Source organism: Onychomys torridus, chromosome 3 (genome assembly GCF_903995425.1).
Source record: "Onychomys torridus chromosome 3, mOncTor1.1, whole genome shotgun sequence".
In the NCBI taxonomy this organism is placed as follows: domain Eukaryota; kingdom Metazoa; phylum Chordata; class Mammalia; order Rodentia; family Cricetidae; genus Onychomys; species Onychomys torridus.
Window position 1 is genome coordinate 38,694,785 of NC_050445.1, and position 13,984 is coordinate 38,708,768.

At 37.4% G+C, this 13,984-nt stretch overlaps 1 protein-coding gene across 6 annotated transcripts in view; it reads right to left on the reverse strand.

Moving 5' to 3' along the window:
- The window catches only part of Mkln1 (muskelin 1), a 315,449-nt gene that overhangs the window by 36,745 nt on the left and 264,720 nt on the right, over positions 1 to 13,984 (reverse strand). For all 6 annotated transcript variants that reach the window (XM_036182846.1, XM_036182847.1, XM_036182848.1 and 3 more), the window contains 2 exons: positions 9,338 to 9,550; positions 2,270 to 2,491 (listed from right to left, as the gene is read on the reverse strand). In XM_036182846.1, coding sequence (XP_036038739.1) covers positions 2,270 to 2,491; positions 9,338 to 9,550 — 435 coding nt within the window. The remainder of the gene's footprint in view (positions 1 to 2,269; positions 2,492 to 9,337; positions 9,551 to 13,984) is intronic.

A 13,984-nucleotide genomic window follows, 5' to 3' on the forward strand; every position in this document is an offset into this window, starting at 1 on the left:
TTGCCCTTTGTTTTACCAAAAAGTAAATGTGTATATATGGGTAGAAAGGAGGCTCCGACTGGCCAAAGACAGATTAAAAATGAAACAGAAAAACAACAATAAAAATATCAACTGAGAACAATGACAGCACTGAACTTAAGTCTCACGTATATACAAAATTCATGAGCTCAGAATTACAATGTTTTTACTACCTCACTGGTTGACTTTGGAAACTGATTTCATTAGCATGCAAATCAACAAAAGAATAAGACATTCATCTATTCATTTAGATTTATTTGAGACAGAGTCTTCCTACATAGCTCTGGCTAACCTGGAATTCACTGTGTAGGCCAGGGTGGCCCCGAACTCACAGAGATTCCCACTGCCCCTGTTCATATTAAAGGCATGTAATTAAAGGTACACCCAATGATTCACTTAGTTTTTAAGATAGGGTTTTTCTATGTGTTCCAGGCTGGCCTTGAACTTGCTGTGCATAGCCCAGGTTGATATCAAACCCATGGGATGCCTGCCTTAGTTTTCAAGGTGCTAGGATCACAGGTGTGCATCATTAGGCCTGGCCCAAGAACCATATGGTTTCATTTTAGAGTAATCAAACAATTCATGACATAAACATGATGTTTTGTTGTTATTTTTTAAAAAAAGAAAAATAGAATTATAGTTAATAAATACAGAAGAAACAAGAACATGAGAAAAAAAAATCACCATTTTGTGATCTCTAACGAAATCTAGACAATGAATACCCACTGAATATCAACAGATAAAGGTTATAGGAAATTTCATAATTGATCGATCAAACTAATAATTCCTCAACTCACTAATATATATGTAAAACACGATAATATTAAGTGCCTCTTGATATCCTATGATCAGAGTACTGGTGCAGTGCTGGCATGTTACCTCCTGGCTTCCCCTTGAAAGGACAGTAACTATAAATCAAGCCTCCAGACAAAAATGACTAGATAATATAAAATATGATAGAGAAACACATTAAATAATGCAATGAAGATCCAATCAGTCAAGTGAGAATGGGAAACATTGTAGACTACAAATAATTCTGATTTTTAAAAAAGCAGAGGGAGTAGAATGTATGTGGAGAAAAGAGGATGTACTGCTGTGCACAGGAGTATTTGGGATCCTGATCTAAACAAACCAGTTCTGAAAAGGTATCATTTAGGCTATCAGAACAACTTAATACAGACCAGGCATTATGTAATATTAATAAGCTGCTTGATTGTGATGGGTATGATAATGGTAATACCATTTTTAAAAGTTGCGTCTATCTGTGTACACTGTAGTATAATTTTAGGTACAATTGTCCCTCAGTATCAGTATAGGTCCTAATCCTGATGCACAAATTGGGTGACTGCAAAGTCCCTTAGGATTTGCACATAACATATACATATCCTCTTATGCACTTTAAATCATCTCTACATTACTTTTAATACCTAGTATAAGCTGTAGGACATGAGAGCAGTTGTTTAATAAAGGTTTTTTAAAAGTCTGTACATGTTTAGTGGAGACAAAAAATTTAAAAAACTATTTTCAATCCATGGTTGTTTGAATGTGTAGATACATAGCCCACAGATATGAAGGGCCTGCTAAATACAGACATCCTAGCTGAAGTCTTTCTGCAAATTTTCCCAGTATAATAAAATGTAATAAGCTCTAAAAATGACGGGGAATATAATTAAAGTAGGAGAGCTATATTAAAAACAGATTGTTTACTGATCAAACTGACGGATATGTACACAGAAATTCACTATCTCCTTCTTTGTACTTCATATAAAGAATATTTTAAAAACATGCATGTTAAACAGCATACACTCAATACTTTGTTCACAAAAGAAGGATTGCCTACTTCAAAAAGCTAAGGTAAAGTCTTTTGGTTGTTTTTGCCAGCAAACTCTTATTCTAATTCTATTAAAATCAATCTGCAATTAATTGAGAGAAGCAAGAGAGAAAATAATTCAAAGTTATCCATCTAATTGCTAAGAAAAGTTTACAAATGGTTAAGTCCTAAAAAGAGAGCTAACTATATGACAGCTATGTAAGCAGTAAAGTCAGTAATAAAAGCACCTACCTTTATCTTCAGGTAATGCTCACTTAGGAGTTTCTAAGTTGATGGAAATGACTAAATGACAGCTCACTGCTAATGTTCTATTTCCTCTGTCACTGCTGTATTAATCATTTATTTCTAGCGAAAAGCTTACTGATTCTTTCCTATAAAGATACACATGACAAAATAACACAATCCACAGAATATTCTTACTGAGTGGAACAGCATGCAGTGTCCAATTCGAGACTGGATGTCCTCAGGGCCAGCATTACAGGAGTCCTCTCGAAGAAGCTTCCAGGTTTGACATTGGCAGTTGAATGCAAACAAGCCACTGAATTGTGGTTCACTGGCTCTGCTGTCATCTACACTGCCATTACATGTCAAAATTCTACCACCAAAGGTGTAGATCATATGTTTTTCTGAATCCATACACATCTATGAGAATAAGGCAACAGTTTTAGTTTGTTCTGGCATATGTGCCAAAATGAAATCATTAAGTACAGTTTCACATTCTCAAAGAAACTCCAAATTTTGCTCTTAATGATGCTAAATACATATCTTAATTATTGTACACACATACTGTAACACTGTTCAGAAATTCAGGATAGGTTTCTAAATACTTTTCAATTTTTATTTATCCCAATTAAAATGAGTATACAGAGCTAAGGAACTTTGTTTTCTTGATGCTATGCTACATGATTTTTATCAGAACCCACAACAAATCATGACATACCGGGTTTTACTAACAGTGCATACTGATCATATAACTCCATGGATGAATTGTGACCTTATGCCCCTCTCTATCCTCCTTAGAGGGAAGTATCTTACTTGTTACTTGTTTAATAAGAGAGAAGATACCCAACCAGCAAACTAGAGTGATTCAGCTAAATGAACCTCTACATTTATTTCACAAAACTTGCCAAATTATGTTGTAAAATAATTCAACAAGCCAGGAAGTGGTGCCATACACCTTTAAGCCTAGCACTCGGAAGGCAAAGGCAGGTGGATCTCAAGTCTGAGGCCAGCCTTGTCTCCAGAGTGATTTCCAGGATAGCCAGGGCTACACAAAGAAACCCTGTCTCAAACAAAACAAAACAAAACAAAACAAAACAAAACAAAACCCAAAAGGCAAATTTGCAAACATGTCTCCAGACAGACTTCCATACCATAGTGTAAATAACTGTGTCTCTTTTTACATTATAAATTTAATTTTCACTGAATTAAGCTATGCAATTCAAGTCTATCTTGATTTTTATACTCCTTAAAATAAAAATAAAGCCCTCCATAAAATAACATGTGAGGAAACAGCTGTCACAAGATAGCAACACTCAAATTCTATCTCCAAGTCAAGCTGGAGTTCAGATACCAAAGCCAAGTGGCAGCTGCGATTGAAGACTACATTATGTACACAGACAGCTCTGCTCTCAGTGAAGCACTGTGCTAGCTGTTCCAAGTTTGAGTCTCTTCTCCCAAACCACTTCTCTCATAGAATTACTTTTTAATTTATAGCACAAAGCCTTGTTAGTAATTTTAAAGAGCAATTTAAAAAAAAAGCACTACAAAAAGGAAGGATTCTAGCAGAAAGAGAGAGGAGGAGAGGGAGGGGGTGGAGGGGAGGGAGAGAGAGACAGAGAGAGACAGAGACAGAGACAGAGAGTTTGAGACAGGGTCTCGGCATAGCCCTGGCACTGCTCTTTCCATTCGGGAGTTTTTGGTGTGGTATTCTTAACTGTCATCAGGGCTACATATACACATCTTTATTCTGCTAATTCATAAAAAACAGGAGGAGCACAGTATCAGCATGGACATTCTTCTCCATACTTTCAGCATACAGGACATGAAACAGGAATAACTTTATTTATATACTATATACACCTGCACTAAGATACATAGTGGTTTTTGATTTTTTTTTTTTTTTTAAAGACAGGGTTTCTCTGAGTAACAGTCCTGGCTGTACTGGAACTTGCTTTGTAGACCAGGCACCTGGCCTTGAAGTCACAGAGATCCCCCTGCCTCTGCCTCCCAAGTGCAGTGATTAAAGGCATGCACCACCTCTGCCCAGTTCATTTAATTTTTTATTCTATATTTTTCAGCATTTATTTTATTTTAAATCATGTATATGTGTGCCCATGTCCATGTGCATAAGTATGCAAGGTGCCCTTGCAGCTCAAAAGGTGTCAGATCTTCTGGAGCTGGAGTTACAGGTAGTTGTTGGACACTGGTCATGGGGGCTGGAAACTGAACTTGGGTTCTCTGCAAGAGAAGCACATGCTCTTTACTGCCTAGCCAGCTCCAGGTCCTGTTTTGTAGCTTTTAATCTCTGAAAAATGGTTATACAAACTTACGATAAATTGTGGTATTTTCATAAAAATTTGTAAATCAAAATTTTCAAAGACCAGTGGGTGTGGTGGCATATGTCTTTAATCTTAGCACTCAGGAGGCTAAGGCAAATCTCTTTGAGTCTGAGGCTAGTCTACATAGGAGTTTCAGGACATCTAGATCTACAAAATGAGAACCTGTCTCAAAACAGTAACAACCACCTATAGATAAACAAACAAACAACAAATCCTACCCAGATTTAATGGAAAACTATTTCTCTACTCTGTCAGGTTACATCATTTCTACAACACAATAAGCAATAGACAGCCCAATTTTCTTTGTCTACCTTTAACCCATTTTCTGATTTTTATAACTTATCACAGCTAAAGATACTTCCTCAGACTAGAGGATCCCCTGCTATTTAGTCCCTAACCCGAAACTTAATATTTGCTCAGGGCATAAAGACTTCTGGACTCAGCCTTTTGCAGTAGGAAGCCGAACACTGATTCCTTCTGGCAGGAGGTGATCTACCTTCAGGAAAGCTCCCACAACCTGTTGTTGTTCAGCATCATTTCTAATGTGCTTTCCTCTCTGCAGACTGTGGTAAGGAGGTCCGTGAAAGGATCTGTTTGTCCTGTCAATTATTCAGTCCAGGAAAGGAGGCCAAGACACTGAGATCTTCAATTTTTTATTTTGTTTTGTTTTGTTGAGACAGGGTTTCTCTGCATAGCCCTGGCTGTCCTGGAACTTGATTTGTAGGCCAGGCTGGCTTCAAACTCACAGAGATCCCCCTGTCTCTGCCTCCCCAATGCTGGGATTAGAGGTGTGGGACACCATGACCTGCTGAGATCTTCCATTCTTCAACAACACTCTTTCCTGTTACTTCCCAGCTAGCTCACATTCCGTTTCTAGTAATTTCTTTTTTTTGGGTGGGGGGTAGTTTTCAAGATAGGGTTTCTCTGTGTTGCCCTGGCTGTCCTGGAACTTGCTCTGTAGACCAGCCTCGCCTCAAACTCAGAGATCCACCTGAGTGGATGCGCTATCACCACCCAGCTCGAGTAATTCATTCATTATTTTATTTATTTCATTTATTTATTATTTTAAGATTTATTTAGGGGTTGGGGATTTAGCTCAGTGGTAGAGTGCTTGCCTAGCAAGTGCAAGGCCCTGGGTTTGATCCTCAGCTGAAAAAAAAAAAAAAGAATTATTTATTATGTACACAATTTTCCACCTCCATGTATGCCTGCACACCAGAAGAGGGCACCAGATCTCATTATAGGCGGTTGTGAACCACCATGTGGTTGCTGGGAACTGAACTCAGGACCTCTGGAAGAGTAGTCAATGCTCTTAATCTCTGAACCATCTCTCCAGCCCTCTAGTGATTTGTTAAAGTATTTATATTTAAAGGGCAATTTGGTCAGATCTTGAACACTTGGTCCACACTATCTTTTCCTGAACACCTTTAGATACTGCTCTTTGGTCTCTTGGCATTTGCTACAGTCTAAATAGGGGTAGTGTCTCCCAAAGGTCAGCATGTTAATAGTTTGACACCAAGGTGGCACTAATACTGACAGATGCTATGGATTTTCGGAAGAGTGGCCTTTGGAAAGACATTAGACCATTAAGATTGTAAATGTAAAGAAGACTGAGACTCCAGCTTGCCCCTTCTCTTCTGTGGCCTTGTTCATGTATGTAGTCTGGCTCTACCACATGATTCCGTCATAATGTGTGACCTTACCAAAATCCCAAAGCAATAATGCCACTTGATCTTAGACTGGAACCTCCACAACCATGAGCCAAAATAATCTTTTCTCTTTATACGTTAAACACCTCAGATATTTCACCATAGCTATAGAAAGCCAGAAAACAACACTGAAAGTGGATATACAACCAGTCTCATTTTAGTTCTAAGTGGCTTCATAATTTTGTCTAATAACTAAAAACAGTGTGTTTTAAATTTAGTGTTACTAATATGCCTTTGCGGTAGCTGGCTGGCTCTCATTTGCCTATCTTCTCTATAATTCTCCGACAAGTACTTTTTATTTCTGTTTTGTTTTATACTTATATATGATCCCTATTCTTATTTATGATTATAGATTAGTCTCCATTTCTGAAAATGAGACTATGTTCTTCTTTGGTTTTTATTATTATGTTTACACTGTGAGGAGGAGGCATGTGTGTGCCACAGTGGTCAGGGGACAACTCTGTAGGGTAGGTTCTCTCATTCACCTTTACAAGGCGTCCAGGGACTGAACTAAGGTTGACAAGCTTGAGCCACAAGCCCTTTTACTCACTGAGCCATTTCATCAGCCCTCATTTCTTCCCTGTATGCAGTTTCTTTCGCCTGCTCTTACCTTTGCTTATCACACTGGCATTTTTCAATTTGTTCATTATGTTGTTAAACTGTTAGAATGCTGAAATATAATTCTTACCTACTTTTGTATGAAGGAAAGTATTTTTTTCCCCTCTATTATTTTCTTTGAAGTATTTCTCTAAAGATCTGGTGCTTGGTACTATTTATAGTTTTTCACATTTAAGTGAATTGGTTTTCCTTGGACCCAATAGCTTCCAGAGAGTTCCTATGGAAGAGGACCTATGTTTAAGGACCCTGGTGCTAGTGAATAGAGCTTTGTTTCTGTGAAGCTATGTCTTGCCTAATTCTGAGATCTCATCTGGTTTATAGATGGTCTATCTCAAGGTGTCTTTTGAAAATTACAGTTGTCCATTTTGATTCTGTATGTGCATACTTATATGCCTGTTGTGGGTATGCATGTGCCAGTGTGCATTTAGATGTCAGAGAATAACTTGCAGGAGTCAGTTCTTTCCTTTCATTCTCTGAATTCTTGAGACCAAACTTGGAAACAAGCACCTTTATCCAATAAGCCATCTCACTGATTGGTCCTCAAGATATGGATTTTCTTAGCTGTCCAAGTGTTTCCTTTTTAGAACATACTGCTTTCTTAAATCGGCTGGGCTTTGTGACCCTGCTACAGGTTAATGCTCTGCTTCGTCCTGCTGCTGCTCTGCTCTTGACACTTAGGAGTCTGCTGTACCACTGTAGGGCCCCCCCTACATTTGAAGCTCTCTTCATTGCAATGTGTGGACTTCAGTACATGGACCAGGTTTTTCGTTGTTTTTGATTAAACTTACAAGTAATTGTGAGCTTTCTCTGGCTCCTAGTTTTTCTGTATATGTGATCTACATACTGTTTTTAAAATCCTTTCTGTTGGAATTCTTGCTGTTATTAAAAACTAGGCAAAGCAACAAGTCAAGTTTGAGAGCTAAGCTGAGCTAAGCTGCCATATGCTCACTAGAATACAAGATTCTGAATTTCAATGTTTTAAATGTTAAAATTCAAAACGGAAAAGTAATTTTTAAATGTGTCTTTATTTTCCCCTTGTTCTTCTAAATTTTGAACATGAAGTATTAAGCTCTAAAACATCATGGCACTACAAATAATGTTTGGAGTGTCATGAACACAAGTTAATAAGTTCTAACTTACAGCTTTATTTGCATGAAATTAAATGTCCACTGGAGGCCTGGACAGGTGCTGCTTATGCTTAGCTGAATTAGGACCAAATGCTGGTTTCTTCCCCCCCTGGTTCTTTGACAGCATGCAATCAGTTGAAAACTTAGAATTATTTATTTAATAGTAGCCAACTTCCAAGGAGCATCCTGTTTTATCAGTCAAGACAAACGAATATCATACACAACTGTGTGCACAGACAGACTATCTTTCAGCTATCCTACTTTTAACCAATACATGTAATTTTTGTAAAACTCAGTACTTTTTGGTAAAATATTAAATTAACAATTTTTGATCAAAAGGATAAATTGTTCCCTAACAATATGACCCGCTGACATTCCATTCTTAGATGACCAGATTCAGCCTAACTTCTTGGACTTCTTTTTCCCAGAAGAACAACACTGAGGATACCAGGAAGGAGCATGGCTGTGGAAACTCAGCCTTATAGAGCTTGTGTAAGTCCCAGACTGAACCAGATGACCTTAACCTTTTACTTTTCACCTACAGTACTTGATGGATGCAGCTCCTCTTCACCATTCTTCTACACCAGCCATGCATTCACAAAACCATGAAACTAGGATAATTTCAAAGCAAAGCAAAACAATCTATAAAGAAACAATAAATAAAGGCCTGGGATTCAGCTGCTAGGTAAGACCTAAGGCCAAAGTTGGAGCAGCACAACTCTATCACTATCTCCTATTTCCCCAGCAGCAGACTACGCTAGCTGATACAGTAAAACAGGTAATCTCTCCTGCACTCTGAAAGCTGTGTAAACAGGTTAACGAAGTAAAACTGCCTATTTCAACAATTCAAAGCAGTTACTGTTTTCTTTGACTATGCTAGGGATAATGAGGAGAGGTACAGCCACAGTAATTCAAGTGGCTTCCACACCACTCACTGTTTACAACTGTCCTGTCCATAACACCATCACATGCTGAGTTTAAGCTTAATCTAGAATGTGCCAAATTTCTACATAGCTTTGTAACAAGTTTCTGATTACAAACAAAACAAAGCATATTTTAGTCTAACTGGAAGGAAAGTGCTAGATTTTAAACTCATTAGCAAATGATTTTAAATTTCTTCCAGGAAAACAGGATAAAAAAATATATTAACAGGATAAGTTGTAATTGTTATAGTTAATATATATTTATAAACCTCTAAATTTGTTTTTCCTAATATTGCTTCATCCACTCTCTATACCAAAGTTTAAAATAAGTTAACAATTATGTAAATATTAAGATTAATGGCTTAATATTTCATCCTATACCAAACAATACAAAAATTAAGAAAAACCTTACACTTCCTGAAATAATTATCTTTATTACCTACCAACAGCATCATCAGTTAGATGACCCCATATAAACATCTAAAATAGACCTCTAAGAGCAAAGATTACTCAGCACTAGCTACTTCTGCTCTCATGAAGTGCAGCCAACCTGATGATCAAACACCAGCTTTGGTCCACCATCAGCAGCAGTGTCTTCACTCAGTAACATCCAGGTATTGGTGTCAATGTCATAACGGTAGAAGTCACTTTTCAGAGATTTGCTGTTCCTCACAGAGGAATCCAAGTAGCGGCCCAACGTGTAGATTTGCCTTCGTTGGATGTCAATGCACATTTTATGGCACGACCTGGCACTGGGACCATTCTGGAGAGAGAAGGGTGGGAAGAAAAAAGGGTGTCAAAGAGCCAAGAGCAGAAATGCTCTCTTCGTTCTAGTTCATAAAAACTCTTGACGAGTCAACTACTGTGGCTCTAACACTACCCTGATAACACATCTCTAAGCAAAAGAAAGCAGCAGGAGACACAAACTTTACCCTAGAAAGGTTTGAAATCTGCCAGGAAAAAGCTATGAACTATTTTAGACTCTCTGGCACTGGTTTTAACATCCATATTGTGTTTTATATGCCTTGAACACAGTTCAATCCCTATTGAAAATCAAGCTTGGGGTATACTGTATCTTTAAAAGTACTGTGAAAAAAAAAAGAAATTTAAAAAATGTGCATGTATGTATGTATAAGGTGTGTGCATGTCTGTGTAGGCCTGCGGTCAGCATCAGTTGCCTCTGGTTGACTGTTATTCACCAAATCACTCTAGCTTATTTCAAGGTGACATCAAACTTGCCAGCACATTTTCTCAATTAAGATTCCCTCTTCCCAGATGTCTAGTTTTGTGTCAAGTTGACAAAAACCAACCTGCACACTTGCTCAATTCTGTTTACATTATTACTGTGGATAGATGAGTTTCATTGAGTCCTTGCAAAGCACTATAAGGAAATCAGTATCACTATTTCACAGTCTAAACTACTTGTCTAGAATCAGAAACTAGGAAGTGACAATGATATCTAAGCCCCACTATAACCAGATTTAAAAACATTATAAAACCCTATTCTTTTCACTTTGATAGGCAATTGGTTTTTTTCCTCAGAAGAGAGAAATGAGCAAAAATCTAACTGCTAAAAAAATTATATGCTCATGACTGAGATGACAAGAAATGGGAAGCTAGGAGACTGGGTACAATCTTCAGGAAATAAAAAAACCACTGTAAGTTCCTGGAGCAAGACAGAACACCAAACAGCATTATTATATGAGAAGTAACATGATGTAAATAGCTTGGTTAACCGTGGGAATATTACACCGGAAAAAGGCTTGACATTAGTAACAGTAATTGAGAAAATACATTGAGTGCAATTTGTGCTTTCATATTCATACGGATTATTCTAAGACTTAAGTTTTAAGGATTTCTTTGCTAAGATTTCATACATAAAGTAGAAATATTATTTAGGGGAAAGTTACTTTCATTATTAGGTAATCTCAAAAACAAAGAAGGAGTTATATTTCCATTAGTATGAAATTTTAATATTTAAACGAGAAAGACCTCTTGCTTAAAGTAGCACTAATCCCATTAAAATGACAAGTAAACTGTACCCCAGGGAGAACAAAAATTAAAAATGAAGATTAATAGAATTCAAAATAGAAAACAAGAGCTAGAAAATGTTAGTGTTTTTTTATAAAGGAATTTTATAACATCTGAAATAAACTCAAGGATATCACTAAAGAATAAAAGGAATTATGAGGAAAATAGTGTTTACTAAGAAAAACAAGTACAATTTGACAATAGCTAAAAGTGTAGGTAGAAATTTAACAAATGAAATATACACATAAAAAAGACACAGCTCTTGAGAAAATATAACCAAATGCCATGAGACATGAGGCAAAAATGGGAAGCCCTTTCATTTAAAAAGTGAATTTATCATTCAAAATCTTCCTATAACAACAGACTCAGGTATCTGCCCTGGTAAATTTTACCAAGCATTCATAAAAGAAATTACTATTAATTTTAGACAAAAAAATTTCAGAAAACATGAAGAAAAACTTCATTTTGAACTTTGTTTGTATTGGGTAGCCATTCCAGCCTTGGCCTGGAAGTTCCAACCCCCATTGAGGCTTTGGTAATGGTCACGCCTACAAGGCGGGGCTGAGAGAGGACGTAGAAGACTGAGTTCCGGATGCCGGATGCCAGGGCTCTCTTCGTTCCTGGACCCTGGACACTGGAGGTAGACAGAGCAGAGTTCTCCAGAGAACACCGCAGGGCTGCAACACACATTTCCCAGACCCTGCAACCTACCTATCCCTTCCTTAGTAAAGTCACGCCACTAAATAAACCTCCCTTTTAACTACGTGGAGTGGCCTTAATAATTTCACCAATATTTGTTCTATTCCACGTCTAACAGAAAGATTTTTTGACATAATTCAATACATGTTTATGGTAAAAAACCGACAGCAGATCAGGAAGAGAAAGAAAATGCTTCAATCTGATAAAGGATGAAGACAATATGAAGCCTAGCTTTCACTTGATAGTAACACATAAATGTTCTATAACTAAGATCTAAAGTCAAGGATGTGTATTCTCACCACCTCTATTTAACAGTGCTCTGCAAGGTCAACCTGGTGACTCGGGAAAGATGTTACGAAACACAGACAGAAGTTATGAGGAAAAGAAGAGAAAGAGTGAATGAGGTCTTTAGCTGTACTATCCATGGAATTATAGTAAGTGGGTTTAGGAAATGGCATAAAAAAAATGAATGTCTCTCTCTGGGGTACTTCAGGCCGTCTGTGGGGTCAAAGTTCTTCTCATGAAAACACTTAAATATCTGTCTCTTCATTCTCGTTCTCTATGAACACAGGCAAAAGTTCCCCAGAGGCTACATTACTTTTGTACACTAAAAGTCTGAATGCAGAGTGATGTGATTCAACTATTTTCACTATCTTCTATTACATCAGAGACTTTATTATTTTATTTTATTTATTTATTTACTTTTTATTTTTTATTATAATGTGTGTGTGTGTGTGTGTGTGTGTGTGTGTGTATGTGTATGAATGTATGTATAAAAGACCTTTCCTAGCACTCCCTTTATGAAAAGCTACAACTTGGCCTTTTCTAAGAAGACATCTCTTGCTATAAAAATACTGAAGGTGAATCAGGTTTAGTAAAAACGCTTTTCTTTGTGCTTACTTATAGTGCCAAGAAACCCAGGCTCTTGCACAAGCCAAGTACTCTACTACTGAACAACATCCGTAGCCTTTCATAATTTCATCCTAGCTTTCTTTTATTATTAACTACTTTAAAGAACTCAAAACAATAAAAATGTACTTGCCTAGCTACATAAACAATTATTTTCTCCTTAAGAGCTCAGGCTATTAGCTTTTGATCTCTAAGTGTTTTACTAAACATATGTTTAAATAAATTCAAGTGATTAAATCAACTTTTGCTTCTTGATTATATATCATGTTTTTTAAATGCATACCCTGAGACATCACCAATAACAACCAATATCTATATTACTGGGACAAAAAACTGTAACTGCAGAATATTAGGAACAATGGGCTATTGAAGCTAGGGCAATATTACCATTCAGTTCACAGATAGACCAACTCAAGAGTTTTAGACATTGTTTTAGTCACTGTTCTATGCTATGAAGAGACACCATGATCAAGGCAACTTTTACAAAAAATAGAATTTAATCAGGGAGTTTGCTTATAGTTTCAGAGGTTCAGTCCATTATTATCATGGCAGGAAGCAGGGCAGCATGCAGACAGGTGCTGGAGAAGTAGGTGAGAGCTACATCCTGACCCACAGGCAGAGAGAAAGAAGAGACAGAGAAAGACAAAGACTCTGGAGATGGTATGGGCTTTAAAACCCCAAAGTCCACCACCAGTGACATATTTCCTCCTACAAGGACATGCTTCCTAATCCTTTGACTTTGCAAACAGTGCTACACCCTGATGACTAAGCATTTAAATATATTAGCACATGGAGGCCTGTAGATTTAACCGGCTTGTTAAATAAGAAACACAGAACCAATTGCAGAGTTAAAAGCCAAGAGGTCAGAGCAATAGCTGAGAGCTGAAAACCTTACCCTTCACGGCTGCTCTGTCTTTCCTTTCTGCAAGAGACCTACTTCCTGTGTCCTGTCTTTTATATAAACTTTCTGTTCTGCCTTCTCATTGGTTGTAAACCCAACCACATGACCTCCTCGTCACTGCCTGTCTGTACAGACCTCCAGGAATTCTATGGTTGCTATTGAGATTAAAGGCGTGTATCTCCATGCTGGCTGTATCCTTGAACACACAAAGATCCTACCTAGCTCTGCCTCCCAAGTGCTGGGATTAAAGGCATGCACCACCACCGCCCAGCTTCTGCTATGGCTTACTCTGACCCCAAGGCAACTTTATTAATATACAAGTAAAATCACATTTCAGTACAAATAAACTATCACCACAGAGACCATTGTTACTCAAATCACCACAGGCATCTATATGATGGGACAAACTATAATAAACCTAAGCTCAGCACAGAAACATTTTATTATCTTCAAAGTAACAGAAAATGTTCTCATCAAAATAATCACTGTGATTTTCAACTTCATTTTTCATATTACAGTGTCTATACACAGTATAAAACAATCAAATGAGCTGGGCACAGTGACACATGCCTGTAACCTCAGCACAGAGTACATAAAGCCAGTAGGAGGGACACAAGCACAGCCCTGAATTTGAGGCCAGTCTGCCCGACCTAGTGA